Genomic DNA, 20,802 nt, shown 5'->3' on the forward strand with positions numbered 1-20,802 from the left:
AAAAATGTATACATAGTCATGCAAAAGTTTAAAAAATAACAAGCAAAATGCTCACAATAAGTATGAAACCATTTAAGGCTTGAAGGAAGATTAACCACCTGCAAAAATCAAGAAATATAATGGAAATGTCATTTGAGATGGGTCTAGAGGAATCTAGTTTGAAGATTAAAGCAAAGGAGATAATCAATCTCTTTCAATTGTTATTCTCCAGGTTTAGATGCTCATTCCATTTCACTTGATGATACTCTTTTGCCAACTTGTTTCTGCACTTCAACTTCATAAACTTTCTGCTACTTGACCTCTACTGAGAGTTAATCATACTAAATTAATCACTATTTCCTTGATAAGCAAAAAAATTAAATTTTTTTTAAAAAATCACTTTATCTCTACTCATTGTATTTTCTCTGCATTTTTCATATTTTTTCCCTTCCCTTAAGCAGATTGCAAATGAATAAAGAAGGCTTAGTTTAGTTTCATTGTGTTCCTTGACCACAAGACGAATAAGTGTGCTATTGCACAGGTATTTCTGAAATATCTTTGCATATTCTTTGATTATTGACTCCCATATTGTATCATTTTCTTTATGAGCTTGTCCCTCCAAGCAAAGTGTGAAATTTCTAAGATGGGGCAGTGGTTAATGTCGTTTCCTCAGGCACAATTGTCAAGTGATTTAAGTATTTCTGTGTCTGTATGTACCTGATGGAATCAGTTCCCTAAGGAAAGAACAGTATGTGTCAATGTAAAGCTTCTATAGCAGGGTTCATATAAGCAATGGTTGGTAATGAATAGCAAACTCTGGGTTCTTGGGTTGCGTCTTCCTCTGACATTGTAAATCATTAATAGGAGCACACCTAAAATTAAGGTCATGCAACATGGACGTGCACATACTGCTACAAATCCATAATAGTAGTTCACCACTATATAATTCTCTCTGCGTTTCAATATGCTTTGCCAGTCATCATCTAAATGGTTTTCTTCAGCAGCGGCCTAAGGTGGCCATGCATTTTTCTTTCCCCCGGAGATCAGGGAAACACCTCCTTCTTTCAGATTGTGAGAAAAAAATGGGGCTTTCCTGCTTCTGAGAGCGGGGATTCCCTCTCAAAGAACGTGCATCCTCCACCCCGCCCACCCGCGCTGAAGGCTACCCAAGCCAAGGAGCATCTAGGAACCTCTGGGCACCTTGCACCCCGCTTCCCAGAGAAGGGTCTGGAGCCCCGGAATTCGCTAATTAGCTCGCCCCCATTGGTTGTCCCCAGGCACCCCCATTCCGTCACTGTGTTATGCTAATGAAGGGAAGGCTCATTGGCTGGGCCTCCAGCAACAGCTCCGAGGGACGAGTGCCGGGAGAGCCGGGTTGGCGGCTCCTGGGGCTAGAACCCCACCGGGTTTCCTCCTGCCTTCCCTGGGCCGTGCTGGTTGCACGCCCTCCCCGGGGACCTGCAGCCCCGAGGATGCCCTAGCTGGAGGCTCTTTTACCTGCCTTTAGGAAAGTGCCTCACCTTCTCAGGGCGCTAACTTCCACCCCTCTGCCCTCTTTCTAGGCACCCCGCGTTTTTTCTTTTTTCTTTTCCCGGAGAAGTAACTTTTGCATCCCGCCTCCCCCCCAGTCCTGGGGACCAGAGGCGGTGCCAAGCCTGGGGGCGGTTCCTTGGCAGCCTTGATTCTAGTCGGAGCCAGACTTTTGCTCCAGGGCTGGGTTTGCATCATCCCATCACACCCTCGGGAGAGAGGAGCCAGCCCCCTTTCCAGCCTCGGCTTCCGGCGCTAAGGCGACCCCTCCCCCTCCCGTCCCCTTCCCCTCCTCGCATCCCTCTTTCTTTTGGCCTTAGCATTCTACCCATCTCCTCGCTCTACCCCCGCAACATCTTCTTTCTTTCTCCTTCCTCTCCCCCGTTTGTTGTTTGATGTTTCCCACTCTTTGAGGAAGAATGGTTGATTTGGAGAGCGAAGTGCCCCCTCTGCCTCCCAGGTACAGGTTTAGGGATTTGCTGCTAGGGGACCAAGGATGGCAAAACGACGACAGGTGAGTGGTGTGGTGCAGTGTTGTTCTGTAAATACTGCTGAAAAAGAGACGGAGATGGGAGGGCTGGAGAGGGGGATGGAGAGAGCCGAAAGGGAGACGGGAACACTGGGCGAGGGAGTAAAAGGGACTCTGACGTGTCTCTCCATTTTGAGTCTATAGAGCCAGTTGCTATAGATGAGGAACTCTTTGCCTTTCCACTTTCTTATTCTTGCAATGTATTTATTGCATTTATTCGATGCTAATTCTTTGTCTGTCTGTGCTTTCCTCGGGTGTGTATAAGGCTGTTATCAGAGGTACCAGCATCCAAATGGCACGCAGTATCAGTGCCTGAGAATTTTCACTGTTTTTCTTAGGTGTGGTTAATCCATCTCAAAAATTTATCCAAGTTGATGCAAAAAGCACTTTGGAAACTTAAAATCCCCTGCACCTATTCCCTTATTTCTTGTCAGCTTTTTCTTGACTAGGTGTCTACTTGTCAGTAGGAATTTTATACCGTTTAAACATTTGGAGTTCTAGGTAGACAGTTGGTTTTAAATACGTAACAGGTACTTGGTGGATATAATAACCACTAACCTAGAAAATATTTACTTTGAATAGGTAACTGTGACTGATAATGATGTCTCTATAGCATGATGCCTTTCTATGATTAGTATAATTTTAACCTAAACAGTTTGTCTCAAAATAAAGTTTCACAACTAGAATAATTATGAGGAAAATATCGCTCATGTGTTTTAGCAATCGCACTGCTGCTTTGTTCAGTTGAACTTATGAAATACCTCTTGGTATCTCTGTCTCATTATTTAAAGAGCACTGTGTTTCATTGAATTCAGTATTTTCTGGAATAGTCATTTCATGTATCACATGCCACACATGTTTTTAAAATAATATGTGTGCTAACTTAGCTCTGAGTTCAGTTGAAATGCTTTCCTGAAGTTCAGTTTGGTGTTAATGTTCTGTTTGAATTAAATAAAAGATCCACTATTGGTCCAATTAGGAATCCCCCTGCAGTCACACTGTGCAGCACACCTTTCTTCCTTTCCTTACTTGATGGACTTCCAATGTTAACTCCTAATCCAGTAACTGGGGACTTTATCTTGGACATCAGTTATGAACATCTTCCTTGATCTCATATTACTAATTTCAAATGGATATTTTGTAGAGGATAATATTTCAATTAAATCTCTTCTTTTTAGGCAAAAATGTATATGTTGGTTAAAAATTTAATGAAGAAATAACCTGAGGTATTACTCAGAATGCTTGTGAATTAGGGTATTCTGGTTAACTGCATATAATTACAAGAATATTTAAACAAGTTTATAACGCTAATTGACATGTAGATAAACTGTATTAGCTTAGTTAAATGATTGTTCAAAGGCAGATTAATGTTTATTGAGATTGAATTTATATTTATTTCAATACCTTAGGATCATCAAGTAGAATGGAAATCTTCATTGTAGAAAGTGTGAGGTGGGTTGACTACAAGAAGGGCATACTTTGGCCAAGGTTTGCTTTTTAAGTGTAATCTCCAAGATGTTAATTATTCATGTGTTTGCCCTTTTTTTTTTTTTTTTTAAGGATGTTGCAGATAATGTCAGTAGTTAAGTCTTTTGTTTAAATAGGACCTAAAGAAATCACTGATATATTGAAAAGTTTTGCACAGTCATTTAAAATTTCTACTGTAATAGAACTTATGCTAGCCCAACTTTTAACTTAAAAATTAAGCCACATTTACTACATAATTAAATATTAAACATTTTAAAATGTTTGACCATTTGAAAAGATGTAACTGATTTTGTGGTTTTATAAAAATTAATACTGCCAGTTGGGTTCCAAACTAAATCTTTATTGTTAATCTTTGAAGGCAAGATCCTTAGACTCAGATAGCCCCAGATTTCAATCTTACTGAGTAGTCTTGAGAAACTAATTTAGCCATTATGAGAGGCAGTGATTTTATTTTTGTAGTGGGAATATATGCCTCATAAATATCTATCTCATAAAATTGTGACAAGAAGGAAGAAGGAGAGGCACAGGACTAATAGTTGGTACTAAGACTGCCAAGTGCTTTACTGTGCTGTATATTATCTCAGTCAATCATCAGATAATCCCTGAATTTTAGGTATTTTACAGAAAAGGAAACTGAGATTCTGGGAAGTTAACTATTTTTCTTGGTTCATATATCTTAGGATAAATATGACTTGCGCTCAATTCTTTGTGACTCAAATTTCTCAAGAAACTCAAGAAAAAAGGAAACTTTTCAGTTTTTCCCCTTAACTCATTGAATTTGTGTCAATAATATTATAGCACCTAGCATGATTCGTTAAATATTGGTTCCCTTCTTCACTTCTGATTTGTTCCGATTTGTAGTTTGGATTTTTTTTCTTCCAGGATCCTAAACTAATTTGCAGTAGGTAAAGCCATCTCTTTTATCTTTAATAAGGTGAAATATTCCTCTTTGCAATTAAATCTGAGTAGCAATCTTATTCTACTCAGTTATCATCTTGGATGGATTTCCTACAGAGTTGAACACGGAAGACTTTTAGATATGAGTAGGTAGACAGCTTCCACCAACTAATTCTTTAAGTGCTCTGCTCTTGTTCCTTATGCTACTTTCTATGAATGCTTTGTTTCTGAGGTTCTCTCTCCCCTGCTAACTTCAGAAGCATACTACACCTACATAGTGGAGAGCAAGCCAAAGTGCCCCTGAGTAAGTAGGGAATTGTTTATTAAATACCTCAGGTGCCTTGCTCCTTGATTGAGATCATTCTGAAGCCTGTTCTACCTGGTGTCCAAGAGGACTAAGCTCCAGGTTTTCACATTGATAACTGGCTTAATACTGCGAGTTTGCTGGTTTGGAACATTCCTTTGCCCTACTATTACTTTCTGGAGTCAATGCCTAAATAAACTTCTTATTCTTCAGTCTTAGCTGAAGTTCCACTTCTGGGGGAATCTGAATCAAGGGGTCTGTCTTCTTCATTTAGAGTTGTATACTACAAAGGATGGGGGAATTGAGTTCCACTGTGAGAAGACAGACACTTTCTACTTGATACTTGTTTTTTGAAATTTAAGCTAAACTTTAGTAGAATATGATTGATTGATGTGAAAATAAGTGAGGCATATGATAGATGAATGGAAAGGTGTTGTGAAAGAGAAAATATTGATGAGCCTTTTAGGATACAGAAAGTGTATATTCCACACCATAGACTTTCTTTGAAACAACCTTGGATAGATAGGTCTCCTAAATTTATATTGTGTTACCTTTTGGTAGGTAAACATATCCTCCAACACCTATATGTAATAAATGTATAAAACACACATATACACACATAGATATAGTATGTGTAACAGATATGTAAAGGATATTTAATATATTTAATGGATACAGACGCATTATCTCAGTGCTATCCTTATATAACTACCTCTACTTTAGTTGCATTCTGATATCTGAGTAGAAGGAAACTGAGTTAGACACAGCAGTGCAGAGAATTTAGGACGTGGATAGCATTAGTTCTAGGATGCCATGAAGTAAGTTTGAGGGCTGCTAAACGATGAATTACTTATGCCTTGGGGATGTCTGCTATATCAAATGTACATATGATGCACGTTGATTTCTTTGGCCTCCTGAGTTAAAAACAAAAATCTATTACAATGCTTTAAATGTCTTTAATGGCCATCCATTCGGTAATACTTGAATGCTTGCTGCATCTCAGTGCCTCATTAAGTTAGGTTTGGGAAAAAATGCAGAAATATGAAACAGTGCTTCTAGATAAGGAGGTGGCCTTCGATGTAATTAGAGGTGAATTTTCCCCACAACAATGGCAGAGTTGTTTATGTTATGATGATGTCCTTGTACAATTTCTCTTTTAAGACTGTCAAGAAAATCCTTGATTATTTGTAGATAGTATATTCAGCATTTGCTTGAAAATAAAGTAGCCAAAGTCATCACATGAGCAATGGCTCAAGATATTCAATTTATTTTGAATATGATATTTAGTTTTCATTCTTATCTTATGGTTGACATATGAGTAGAGATAATCTAGCTGATTTCATATGGAAGACATTCTGTGATATGTAGACTTATTGTAGTATTAAAATCTATTGTATTTTTGTTTTGTTATTTGTACGATTTATAAAATAACAGAGATTTGGAGTATTCTTGTGCAGTTAAAGATAGATAAGTGTCAGGTTTTTAAACACCTTCAGACAGTTAATACAAACCCTTCTCCTCTTTCACCATTGCTTAGTAATTTTAAAGTTTAGAACACATTGCACTTCATGTGAATAAACTTTCACAATTCCAATTACGGTCAATGGATCATTCTCACCTGTAGTTTTAAAAGAGTACGCCATTTATTTAATTAAGACCATTCTCATTTTTGAAAGTCAGGTCAATGGTTTCAACTTCAGTAATTTTAAGTATATCTCTTCAGGTTTTATAGGAGCGTTTAAAAGTAATGCAAGTAAGTCCCCTAGGATTAAACCATAAAAGGATTTGAACAAAGAGTACAAGTCAATTAACAACTTAAGAGGTATTGTAAAATAGAGAAAATATTTGAATAGCTTTTGGAGTATGTGCAATTTTACTTATTATAGGTTGCAAATTATATTACCGTATGCAGTAAAATTAAGGGAAGGGGTTTTCCATTGGCATATGGGACAAATTTTATCTCCCAAAATAAATTATATTTTGTTTTGCGGAGTAGCCATTTATCATGGAGTATTTTTTCTAAGTTTGCAAGTTCAGGTCAATAAATATGCTTTTAAGATATTTTGAGTGCCATTAAATGAATAAACTTTTTTTCCTTTTTACTATTTAGTTGTATAATGGAATTACCCACACATATGCAATATCTGTAAAAATGATTTAACATTTATTTTTCTAAAAATAATCTAGATAATTGTGTGCATTTAACACTGTCAGTTATACTAAGATCAATTTTTGTGAATAAAGCAATAAAAATTAGCAACTGAGGTAGACATTGGTGCCAAAGACCCTTTAAATATATACAATGTAATTCAAAAAATTCAGAGAAAAATATAATGATGATTACTGTTTTTCAGTAGTTACCAAAATTTGAATTCATATATTATATAAAAACAGGATCCTTTGCCTTTGATCAACTCATAAAAACATTGAAATGTGGGTTTTCAAGTTACTTAGAATTTATTTTAAAAGTTTGAGTCCATTTAACCACTCTCACATACCCACTTTCTGCATTTAGATATGTATTAGTAATACCTGAGAATCTTGCACTTTCAACTCTGAAAATACGTCTACATGTAATAAGACTTGGACTGGGGAGTTTAGAATGCAATAATATAAATTTCTACTTGAGATTTCTAACAATACTTTCCACTAAGTAGTCACCTGCAGCTTCAAATGGGTGTTGAGGATGGATGCAAAACATAGTGATAGCCAAGGAAATTATTTCACTAACTTAATTCTACCAAAATTTTAAAATACTTTTTTTCCTTCTCTGTTATTAATATAAACTTCTTAACATTAACTTTTGCAGAAATAGATTTAAAAGAAAATATAAAAAATATACAAATGAAGGCTACATACTCTTAGCTAAGTGCTCTTCATTTTTGAAATAAAATAAAAATTAAACAATATATGTATTAACATATACCAGAAACTAGATCATGATTTTATTTCTTTGCTGACGTTAGCACTGAATATTTCTGTGGACTGTAACAATTCATGTTCCTATTATTTAAACTGTTTTAGAAATTCATAAATCATTTTGTCATTGATGGTCCATCTGTTTTTTATTAGTGTATTTATGTGTTGCTAATGCCATCTTACTTAGGCACCAGGCTTGTCTAATCTATCTTTGGAAGTAAAAAAAGAGTTTTATACAGTGAAATTTAACCAGTTGCTTTATGTACTTACTGTATGAGATTACATCAGTCTGGGTGTCATCCCCGCCCTCCAATCCCCCCACCCCCACTGAGGATGGAGCCCAGGGGTGTTCTACCACTGAGCTGCACTGCAGGCCCTTTTTATTTTCTGAAGCAGGACCTCACTAAGTTTCTGAGGCTGACATTGGATTTGCTATCCTCCTGCCTCAGCCTTCTGAGAAGCTGGGATTATAGGCCTAGTCTGTCTGGCCTTTTCTAAGTAATATTTAATATTCTTCATCAAGATTTTTTAAAAACTGAGACTTTTCCTAAATAATTAAATTTTTCTCTGCAAAAGTAATCAAAACCAAAGATAATGATCCAGCAAGACAATTCATTTCACTTTTGACATTTCTTGATTGCATATGGGATTATGGATATGGAGATATATATATATATATCTATATCTATCTATATATCTATATCTATCTATATATCTATATCTATCTATCTATATATATATATATATATATATATATATATATATANGAATTTTGCACTGATGATATTTATCTTCATTTTTTTTTTTTTTTTTTTTTTTTTTTGGACAAAGAGAAGCAGGGAAGGAAACAGGAACAGAAACCCAACTGTCAAGCTTGACTTATCTGTAAGGGACAGTGGCTGGCAGCAGACTTCCATCTCTTGACCCCTTTCCTCTTTACAGTCTTAGCTTGACCTCTCTGCCAAGCAGCACTTCAGTGATTTCAGCATTTGCAATTATGCCACTGCTTTAAAAACTGAGAATCATTTCCCTCTGTGTATGCATTCCTTGAACTCAGACTTGTATTACTTCCAATTTTCACAGTATGTAAATATGTGTAAGAAATGGACTTTGCATACAAAGCCAAAAACCACAGTGAATCCAAGAAATAAAGGACTGCTTGTTCTTGGCTTTCTTGTATTAGACTTACACAGAATCATAATGATGAATTGTTATTACAGAGGCACACTTAACCCATCTTGTAAATCAGTGTGTGAATAGGGATAAAAGTGGATTAACACATTTCAACCTCATTTAACTCCCTGTGGGAAAACTTGTAGATTGTCCACATATTGCAAACAAGCAGTTATTAACAACAGGAGCCAGATGTGTGGTTTAACAATGGACAGCCTGCTGTCTCAGGTTTGTCAAAATTGAAATACTACTCAATCCCCTAGGAATCAGACAGGGTGATCAGCAAGCTGCCCAGGTTTCATTAAGGAGTGACGGTAATGGCTTTGGTCACGGGCCACACCATGTGGTTATTACATTGGCAAAGGGTAAATGGAAATTTTCAGTGATTTGTTTGTATACCTTACCTATCTCCCAACAAATGATTTCATGTGTATTTCATCTATATCCACTGAAAATTCAGAAGATACAGTGAAAATAGATGGTAGTTTTGAATCTAGTATTTATTATTAGATGGTGAGTGTTACAAAGAGCTTGTATGTGACAAATGTTGTTCTAGGTATGTTACATATATTATTAATGTTCACCAACTTGGAGGAATTCTATATTTTTTTTCCACTTTACAGATGAATCACTCAAGGTATAGAAGTATATAACTGTTCCAACATATTACCCATAAGAGGTAGAATCAGAATCTAATATGCTTACCAACTATGTCTGTAACATATATTAATATCATTTAATGCTCTTGAAATAACAGAATAAACAAAATACAACAAATATAAAGACTTATCAGGACATAAAAATCACAAAATTTTTCATTTTCTAGGCCAGTGTAACAATGGCTAGTTTAAAAATGAAAGTTACATAATTTTTGAAGTCAGCAATATTTTTTAGAAGGAAACTTTTTCTCCATAAGTGTAGCATGGTGTTTATTGAGTCTAAAATAATGGATTGAAGTAGAAAATTGGCAAAACAATCAAGGCAGAGATTGCATATTTATTTATTAATTTGAAATAGACTTATCATAACTGGTATCTGAGGAATAAAATAAAAATAATAGAATGGCTAATGTGAAAAAAATAGGTGAAAAATAAGTGAGATCCGAGCACAAATGAATCACAGAAACATTATGTAAGATCATATAATTGACCTACAAAAACTTTTGTTTTGTGGGCTGGGATGGTGGCTCAGTGGTTCAGCACTTGCCTTGCATGTGTGAGGCACTAGGTCTGATGCTCAGCACCACATGAAAATAAATAAAATAAAGGTATTGTATCCATTTACAACTAAAAAAATATATATATTTTTAAAAATCCTCTTGTTTTGGGAACTTTGGCTAGGGTCATTTCTTTGCTACTTTAGTTAATCCACAACAGTTTTCTCTCTCTTGCCAACTGAGTTCATTCAGTTCTTTGCATCAGGACTTTGGAGTTCCCTAAAATATTTGTCTACTCCCTAAAATATTTTTACCTAAGAGCAATTCATTTTTCTGAACCAGTACATTGGTGATAGTAAAAATTCACTTGCAGGGATGTTATGAAGTTTAGTAGTGATAATGCAAAATTACTTGATTTAATAAGGCTTAACACTTAGGCCAGTCTGTTTGTGTGCTTCATCTTTTTCAAAGATTTGCAGCGGTTCACAGAAATATGTGCAGTATAGCATAAAATAAACAGAAAACACAGCAGAACACAAAGATAGCATGGGGAAAAGTTAAGTCAGCTGTAGAGCCAATTCCATGAGTTCCTATATGGTTGCTAGAGGTGGGTCACAAAGTTAGAGCAAGAAAGAAGACATGATTAGTCTCATAGGATGAGAGACAAACTGATATTTCAGGTGAAATACAGTTTTTCCTGATGTTCAAATGTAAAGGAATTGTTCCTGTGGATCTTTGGTTAGTGTACAATATCCTTACCTACTCTTCTATCATAAAAGAATAGCAAGTTTTATAAGGATTTTACAACATTCTTCCTGCCAGGTGTTGGTGTAACTAGAAAGAATTATCTACTTTAATAAATCTACAGGACCACAAATAAATGCATTTCTGATGTATCTTGTAGGACAAAATATCTTATAGAAGAAAACAGGGAACATGTGAGGTTCCTGATAGATTATAAATCTTTCATGTAATCTTCCCTAAGTATTTTTAAATACATATGAATTTGATTAATATTTAAGAATATAAAGAGGTTGTAATTATAGTCTTTGTTGAAAACCTGAAGTAGAAATATAGTTGAGATTAGGATGGTCATCCTTCTATGGAGGACCTATTAGGATTCAATCAAAACACAAGTTCAAATTGTGGTGATTTTCAGTTCTTTACATAGTTTGGCATAATTAATTTATGTTCTTTTTTCAAAAACCCTCAAAGTAAGTGTCATACAATTACATATTCTACTGAGACTTGTTAATTACCATGAATTTAGTTATTTATTTATCCCATATACCTATATACACATGTGATATACACACATATATTTATGTGTATATATACACACATCTATATCTTTATCTTCATATCTATTTCTTTATATCAATTGCATAATTACTATAACCACCTTTTGGGTTGCTCATTTGCTTTATAAATGACCTCAAACTAGAACATCTTTACAATTTATCCAAAACTGCTCAGCATCACAATAATCATCCCAAATTTCCATTTCAAAACTTTAGTTTTATGTTACTTTTCAGCTTGCTTTAGTTATTGAGCTTCACCTTTTCTTTCCTGATAGTGTTTCATATTTTTTTATTAAAATTAGTTTCCAACTTGCCAGTGTATCTCATTATTCCAAGTCTGTTTTGTGCACTCTATGTCTAATAATCTTCAACGCCCAGCTCATGACTTGGTTCAACCTGTAGGTTTTCATTATAATCTTCTTAAACATAATTTTGCCCTAGAATATTTATGTTTTAAAGGCTGTGCTATGCCACTAATCCTTATTATATGAAACTTAAACTACTCAGTTGTACATTCAATTCATTAATTGACTTTTCTTCTGAAAATGCTTTTTGAAATTTAATGGCTGTAGTTATTCCCAGAACTATTCTCTCATCTTCTATGCTGATGTGCATACGGGTGCCTTTGTTTTCATCATGCCATTATCCAAGGCTGTCCTGTACCTCTTCACATCCCTGTTATCCCCTACTGTGTGATGAGACTCTAAACTGCTTACAGAGTTAATAATGAGATATTTGAAATCAATATTCAATCTATATTCAGAGTAATTCAGTATACTCAATGTGTCGTTGTGTTGTTATATAGTTAGGCTCATGTTTTTGCAGGTATAACATAAAACTTTCTAGGGAAAAAGTTTTATCTTCTATTCATTTTGAGTCTTCCTACATTATTTAACATAAGTAGTTTATACAAAGGATCCAAGAATTTTAAATCTATAATATAAGCAAGATATTGCCAAAATAAAAAAAGTCACAGCTATGAATATGTATGTGTACCCACATATATAGAGTATTATAATAAAAATAAGAGGTCATTTGAATTCAAGGAATTTTTTTCCCTCTGTGGAAACAAAATAGTTTTTTAATGCTCATTTTAAACTGAGGTATTGTATTTTAAGTCATTTGATTTGAAAATGTCTTTCCCACACCTAGTTTAATATTCACGACGAGCTTTCCTTTGGAAATAGCAAAGCAGAATGTGCTTCAGTCCATAATTCATACTGTGACAGTTCAAATAACTGTTAAAGTGAATTCTGAAATTTACATGGGGAGCTGCTCAGTGAAAACCATCAATCTGCTTCTGACAGCCAGCAGTGCCATTGTCCACAGGACTTGTGGAGGTGTTGTAAATGATCACCTCCATCTCACACAAAGATAGGTAGTGGTAGTAATATTTACTTGGGTGAACAAAATGGAATTTTTTCTTCTTTATCTTAAATCCTGTAAACATTTTTTTTTTTAATTTTTCCTTATTGAAGCACAGTGCTTCAAATAGTTTAGGATCTATTTAGTTTTTTATTGTGAACATAAATAAAAAATTGATTTCTTGAATAGAAAATATGTGAAGTGTACCCATAACAGTTATCTAAGCAAGTCCCAAGACTGAATAGAAGGCACATTATTTTAGAACATATATATTCCTATTTTTCTTTTTTATATATATATATTTTTAGTTTTAGGTGGACACAATATCTTTATTTTATTTTTACGTGGTGCTGAGGATTGAACTCAGTGCCTCACATGTTCTAGGCGAGCGCTCTACCACTTGAGCCACAACCCATGGAATGCCCACTTTAGATTAACTCTGTTCTCCTTTTCAGTACCATAAAGAAGCTTGTAAATACTCTTTTTACCCTTGCAGCCTTACTATGACATGAAATGTAGGAGAAACAGAAACTCTAATTATTCAAAGAAATATATAATTAAATGTATGTCCCCAAAGAGGACTAACTAAAATGCTTATTACAGTCGTCTCTGACTTGCAGATTCTATTCCGCTTACAAAGTATTCCAAGAGTATTTCCTTTTAGGAAGGAAGTTCTTTGTGTATCCCAAATTATGTTCAAAATTAATTTCATTTTTTTTGGAGGGGGGGCTTCTGGGGATTGAACCAGGGGCACTTTACCACTAAGGAACTTCCCCAAACCCTTTTTTTTTAATTTTTAATTTTGAGATGGGGTCTTGATAAGTTGCTTAGGGCCTTGCTAAATTGCTGAGGCGTGCCTTGAATTTGGGATTCTTCTGCTCAGCCACCTGAGTCGCTGGGATTTAGGCATGCACCACCATACCCTTCTCAAAATGAACTTAATTCTGCTATTATAGGAAGTGGGAGTAATGTATGAGAGGTACTTGAAGGCTATGATCTCACCACTATTGAGAGTATATAGTGTGGCAGAGATAAGACACATAGAATACCTATTATGTAAACTAGAATGTGGCACAAGGGAATTAATATGAAAATAATGGAAAAAATCTGCATGGACAGAGAATCCTGTAGAGAAATTAAATTTTATTTTTTGCAATTCATATATTATATATAATTGTAAAGGCCAGCCCAAAGTCACAATGGGTGAATCTTCCAGATCTTTTCTATAACAAAATTCAGAAAATAGACCCAATTTGAAACAACAATATATATGAAGATTGGTACCACATCTTATTGGTAGGTTGGGGGCAGACTTTAGGAGAATTTATACTGAAAAGTGAAAGAGTGTAAATTTTTTTTTCTTTTATAGCATGATTGTTAAAATGTTTTGAATAAGGAAATGATGTGATTGAAGTTATTGCTTTAGAGGAATTACTATTTCAGAAGATTGTGGAATGGTTTGGAAGACAAAAAGTAGGGAGATTCATTAATTTAGCTACTTCAATGAGCTAAAAAATGTAGGGCATTGAGAGTGAAAATGACAAAGAAAAAAAACCCATACATAAACTTTTGGAGGTTTGTTCAGACTTGAGAATGGATTGGGAAAAACATTATTGGTGCTGTAAGATGAGAGGAAATTTAACAAAAGGAGCAACTGTATTAGTGTTGTTTGTTGTGTTTTTTAGTGCAGTTTGGTATCATTCATTTCGATTATAAATTTCAGAGGATGAGCTTTCTAGCATGTAATTGATACACCTTCCAAAACACCCAAGAAAAGTTCTAGTTAGCATACTCATTTTCATTATTGACCAAACTTAATTCAGTCAAACAAGCAATAGTTAAAGCAGGACCATGGGTTATCTATTCTGATGCCTCTGAAAATAAGATATCCCTAACTTCCACTTAGTACAGAAAAGCAAATAAGGTAATTATTATATAGCATGCTATATAAAAATAAAAAGTATGAACGAATTAGAGTTAACAAGAAGAACAATTGTGTGATTATGTGTACATAATTTATATAATTTATAAAAGTTAAATATTGGATTTAAACTCCTTTAAATTTATTGTCTTTGTGTTCTTCAAAATATGACTGAGAAAGTGATCAATCCATGTATACTTTATAGGAAGAAAATTCCACTACAAAGTAATTAAATACTATATACAAATAAGAGAAAATCTCTATTGATTCTTTCACTGGATAATCATAGAAAAGCCAGCTAAGATATCCTTAATAATTAATACACTCAACAAAACAAGGATTCTGAAACTCAGGGTTGACCTCAGAGTCCTAGTTTCTTTAATTTTTTCCTCAGCATCCTTTGATATATGTTGTTTCTGGCTCTTGTTCCCCTTACTCCTAAATGGCTACTCTGATGTTCAGGTACTCCATACAATGATAGAGTCCAGAGACAGAGAAGAGAATTATCCTTGAGTAATTCCTCTCTTAAATGTGAGAACTGCCTTGCCAGAAGCATACCAACAGATTGATTTTAGTGTGCTATAATTCTCTTAGATTCCCAGGCTATGCCAAACCAAACCATGGTAAAAACAGTGAGACCACTATGAGTAGCTTAGAATAGTTACATTATTGTCCTGGGAGAAGAGGTAGACTCAACCTCCTCTGAAGAATTTTACCATCTTAAAGAGTGTGAATCAGATTTATTTATGGAAAAGTGTGTGTGTGTGTGTGTGTGTGTGTGTGTGTGTGTTTTGCTAAGTGGGTAGGGAGGGATGGTAGGGATGGAATAATGGTCTCATGAGGTTCAGAAATCATAATTCTTAGTAAAAGCATACATCTTTAATCATTTTATTGTTTTCTTTCACTCCTGGGAAATAATCAGAGGAAATTATAATTTTGCCGGGATTCCTATTCCTTTCTTGACAAAGAGAATGGTCCAAAATGTGAATATTTTGATATTCCCTTGTGGCAATTATAACGTAATAAACACTGCACCAACTTGTACCAAGTCTTTTGGAAAATTGTAAGTCACTCCACATTGTCCCTGCGATATGATTCAGTCTTCTGAAAAAAGCTTTTTAGAACAAAATCATCAGAATGGGAAATCCTTGCTAGCTGCTCCTATGACAAGGTATTAATATCCTGAAAACATAAAGATCTCAAAAAACTTAACACTCACACACACACAAATAGCCCCACTAATAAATGGGCAAAAGAACAAAAGAGATACTTCTCAGAAGAGGAATTATGAATGGCCAACAAATATATGAAAAACTGTTCAACATCCCTACCAATCAGGAAAACGCAAATCAAAACTAGCTTGAGATTTCATCTCACGCCAGTTAGAAGGGCAAACATCAATAATACAAATAATAATAAACACTGGTGAGGATGTGGGGAGAAAGGTATACTTATACACTGTTGGTGGGACTGTAAATTGGTATGCACTCTGGAAAGCAGTATGGAGATGCCTTAAAAGATTATTAACAGCCACCATATGACCCACCTAGCCAACTCCTTGGTATTTATCCAAAAAAAAAAAAAAGAGAGAGAGGGAAAGAAAAAAGCCTAAAATCAGTATACTATAGTGCTATAGTGAAACAGGCACACTGATGCTTATGGCAGTGCAACTCACAATAGTCAAATAATGGAACCAGCCCAGGTGCTGGTCAACAAATGAATGAATTAAAAAAATGTGGTATATATACACAATAGAGTTTTACTGAGTCATAAAGAAAAATGAAATTATGGCATTTGCTGGTAAATGGAAGGCAGTGGAGAACATTATGCTAAGGGAAATAAGCTGGACTGAGGAAGTTAAGGGTTGGATGTTTTCTTTCTGATGCAGAAACCAGACCAAAATGGGGAGGGATGGTGTGTGTGTGTGTGTGTGTGTGTGTGTGTAGAATCCCATGAAAATAAGGGGGAGAGCAGAGGAGCAGAGGAAAGGGATGGGGAGTGTTGGAAAAGGGAGGTATAGTAGAATGAAATTGACCAAATTGCCCTATGTACATTTATAAATAGACTACAGTAAATTTCACCTTTATGTACATCTATAAAGTATTAAATAAAAACTATAAATAAATGGAAGGAAGACCAGTAGAATAAAAGAAGGGGTATAGGGGGAGGGAGGAAGGGATGGAAAGAGAGAGTACTGGGAACTAAGGTGGAATAAATTATATTCCATATATATAACTATAATGCACTAATAAAACATAAAAACATCATTTACTCCTATAGATATTGAGAAGGTGTGGGTATTTTGGGTGCTGGGGTAGTGTATAATAGAAGAATATATGCCTATAAGCTGTGCTGCGTGAACTCTTCATTACTGCCAAGTAACCTCAGAATCTCAATTTAGGAGCAAGAACTTTATTTTGCCTAAAATTTAAAAAAGTAGAGCAACCACTTGAATGGTAAGTTATGAAGCCCACATCATCCAGCCCCTTGCTGAATAGGTATTTTTTTCACCTGGTAGAGCACATCCTAAATTATCTAGAATGGTGAAGAAGAGATTGAGAGAGAGTTCTGCCAGCAGAGTAGGGGGAAGGCAGAGAGCTCTGGACAGCAAGGGGGTGGCTCTGGGGCTGTCATCTGACACCTGGGCCAGGTGGTAACCTTGGTACTAGTTCCTCTTTCTTAGAACAGGTCATTCCAACAGTTAAAATGTCTCCTCCTGATTAATATAAGTATGATATTGTCTGTGAGTAGCAGGCATCTGTTAATCACTTATGGGAGACAAGAAGTTTGTATATAGTTGTTTTCTTCCTTTCTTTTTATATTTTTGCCTGTTTGGCATATTTAAAAGGAAGAAGAGCCATAACCAGTCAGACGTGTGGGAGAATGTAAGATTGGCTCCTAGTAGTACACTTGGCTGTATTCCTTTCAATAACCACTTTTCCATTTTCTAAATGTCTAGAAGGCCACACTATTTTTAAAACAATAATGGCTAGAAAATTGGTTTCTTTTATTTAAGTGAAGAAATTGAGAGGAAAACCGGAGTCATTTTACTTTCAAAAGACAGCTTTAGTAAGGTTTTGTAGAGGCACATTCTAGGTAATACCTAGGACAAATTGACAGAAATCTGTATGCCCAAATTAAAGAGCTCTGTTAATGAAATGGGTTGAGTTTGATGGACTGCATATTCAATAGCTGGCAAGGTAAATAAAAGGAACAGTCTGGATTTTGTTTTTGGAATACCTACCCTGACTCAAGAACATCAGGAATGTGCAAGTACCCAAATATAGTGTTAATGAACATGATGTATCAAAAATGCACATATTCATTATGTATGCCTTTATAAAAAAGAGAACACGTTCTTTGACTAATAATAATGGAGTTGGTTTTTGGCTGGATGGACCCACCAAAGGTCAAGTTTCAGAAGAGAAGAATGAAGAAAATATTGTGTAAACTTACTAGAAAATTTGCTGATAAAGCAAACAATTTTAACTTTTAATTAAAAAAAATTTTAACTTTAATTGTAATATTTCTAGACTGTAAATACTATGTTACATTTGTGTGTGTGTATGTGTGTGTGTATGTGTATGTGTGCGTGTGCGTGCGTGTGTGTGTGTGTGTGTGTGTATGTGGGGGGATTAAACCCAGGGCCTCACAATGTGCCAGGCAAGCTCTTTACCACTGAGGTATGTGCCCAGCCCTATGCTACACTTTTTTTGAGAACACTTTTTAAAAATATACTTGGTACATTTTAATGTGCAAAACCTTTAAAAGAAAAGTATGTAAAATACTTTGCTTGCACATGCATATATGTATGTATATTTTTTATACTTAGTGGCTGGAAGGATTATGTTTACACAGTTGGAGATATCCCCTAGACGATACAGGTTTGTCGACTGCCATTTTTACTTAACATGTTGTTAAGTAGACATATTTAAATCTGTTAAGAGTTTAGTGAAATGTGTTTCTAAGTAGTTCCCTGAAAGATTATTTTTGGTAGTGTAATATTCCATAATATGCATGTGTCATATTGTTTAATGAGTTTTTATTGTTGTTGCTAGACATTTGTTTTTATGTTGATATTTTTCTTTTTTTTTAACCTCTAATTAGTTATAGGCATCTTTGGGGTCTTGGAGATTTTTCTAAAATAAATTCCTAAATGTAAAATTACCTTGTTAATGAGCAAGAATATGAGTATAAACATTTTTAATGCATAGTTTTTATTGTACTTCAGAAATACTGTTTCTGTGCACAATAGTTGTTTCATGTATTATTATTTGATAGAAATTAATTGGTTCCCATAACTATACAGCTTCTAGAACATTGTGAAATGTGCTTACATAATGGTAGAGTGGAGAGCACTATGTTACTTCTTTTATTTTTCCATTTGTATTATTATATCACTGTGTATTTGTACTATTGGCAAAACTAAAACCAACAAGAAATAAAACAAGGAAATTGATAAAGTAACTGCTTTTAAATTCAACTTTCAAAAAACTAAATGCTTTAAAAAATCTCAACAAAATACTTTCGATAAGACAGTGATTTTATTTTGTTAATAAAATCTGTTTTGTTTTGTGCTAGTAAGAAAAATAAACATCACATGAACATTGTCCCCTCAGAAAAGCTAATGATGTAAAGAAATAATATCCATGTTTTAATTTTTCCAAGTAATTTATCATATTGGTGGTCTGTTCCCCTGGGACAGTAGGGCAACAGCTTTTGCTTTATATGTTTGTTGCCCTGTTTTTCTGTGTGTGTGTGTGTGTGTGTGTGTGTGTATGTGTGCACACGCGCGCACACGTGTGGCTATTTAATCCACCTTCAAATACTACAGTATACCACCTTTCAATCAAATTCTACAAATCAAATACTGCAAATACTGTATTCAAATATTCTACAAGGGTTGAACTGAATATTTGGAATATTCAAAAGCCACCTTGCCTTGAAATGGCAGTTTAGATTAGTAATAAGAAAATGTGCCTCTCACCCTGCCTCAACTGACAGGAGAGGCTTTTAAAGTATTGATTATGATGATTATGATGATATACTTTTTCCATACTATCATATCAAGGCAAGAGGAATGCAGGCATTGAACCAGAGAGCTTTACTGTTTTTGAAAAGATGAATCCATTTTTCTCTGGAGTGAATTAGATATTTGGAAGCAGTGGACCATGTCAGTGTGTTAAAGCAGGGTAATTTGAGCTGTCTTAATTTTGTAGTGGACCTTTATTTTATTTTATTTTCCATCATGTTATATCTACCCAGGCCATTACAATGTAAATTAAATAGATGGTTCATTTAATTCTAAAAATAAGTATCAAAGAGTTGGGGTTACATACACTATGGGTTATTCATGGCACTTCCTTTTGTTAAAATAGAAGATTGAAATTTAAATATAAAGTAAGAAATTTCTATATTAAGTACTTATATAAACAGGTTTCTATAAATTATTATAATTAAAACCTGTAGAGCTAAATCACATAAGCATTCAGCTAAATTAGGAGTCTGAAATTAAAACATGAAGCTTAGCCCTCTAAATAATGATACAGAATGTTAATAAATGATGAAAGTTGGCGAGTTGTGGCATTATGGTATGCAATTAAGTAATTAAAAGGGAAAGGTCAAACACTTTTTAAATGTTAGTACAGTAGAGCTTCTGAGGACGTAAACCTTTAACCAACTCTTACTGAACTTATGTCCCTCTTTCAGCATCTTGTGCAATTATTTAAAAGTGCCCTCATCTGCAAAACGTGGATGCCAATCTTATTGCCTTTGTGAGATAAAAAGTAGCTCATGAAAAGTCCTTAGCTAAGTACGGATAAAAATTTCTGCTTAATAAATATTCGTTGCCATTTTGTTATTTATAGTATATTGGAAATTTTAGAATACCTTGTCAGCCATTAGATGTGTCATCAATAGGTCATTTGACTTTTTGGCGAATGTAATTTGGAGAATTATTTTTGAAAACAGGTTTTAATTTTATGAAGTCTAGTTCTTGTTAAAATTTTATTGCAACTTTTCCACATTTAGAATAGTTCTTATATTTCATTAAGTTGCCCTGAGATAAGTAGAATTTTGATAGCCAAAGTTTATTACTATTTTTTTTTCATAAATTCAGAGTTCATTTGAACCACGTTATGTGGTCATTGTGTGAATTGTTCATCTCCAAGTCCAAAATTTTTTTCTCTCATTATTTATAGGCAATAGAGTAGTGTTCACATATGAGTTCTTTTTAAAATA

General features: G+C 34.5%; 1 protein-coding gene across 6 annotated transcripts in view; it reads left to right on the top strand.

The window, feature by feature from the left end:
- Nucleotides 1-1,420: 1,420 nt before the first annotated feature.
- Kcnt2 (potassium sodium-activated channel subfamily T member 2) overlaps nt 1,421-20,802 on the top strand; it is a 361,454-nt gene continuing 342,072 nt past the window's right edge. For 4 of the 6 annotated variants that reach the window (XM_048809800.1, XM_048809801.1, XM_048809804.1 and 1 more), the window contains exon 1: nt 1,421-2,023. In XM_048809800.1, the coding sequence (XP_048665757.1) occupies nt 1,929-2,023 (95 nt within the window). In that variant the 5' untranslated portion in view covers nt 1,421-1,928. The remainder of the gene's footprint in view (nt 2,024-20,802) is intronic. The other 2 variants (XM_015491668.2, XM_015491670.2) reach the window with 1 other exon arrangement.

The sequence above is a fragment of the Marmota marmota genome, unplaced genomic scaffold (genome assembly GCF_001458135.2).
Source record: "Marmota marmota marmota unplaced genomic scaffold, marMar, whole genome shotgun sequence".
NCBI lineage: Eukaryota > Metazoa > Chordata > Mammalia > Rodentia > Sciuridae > Marmota > Marmota marmota.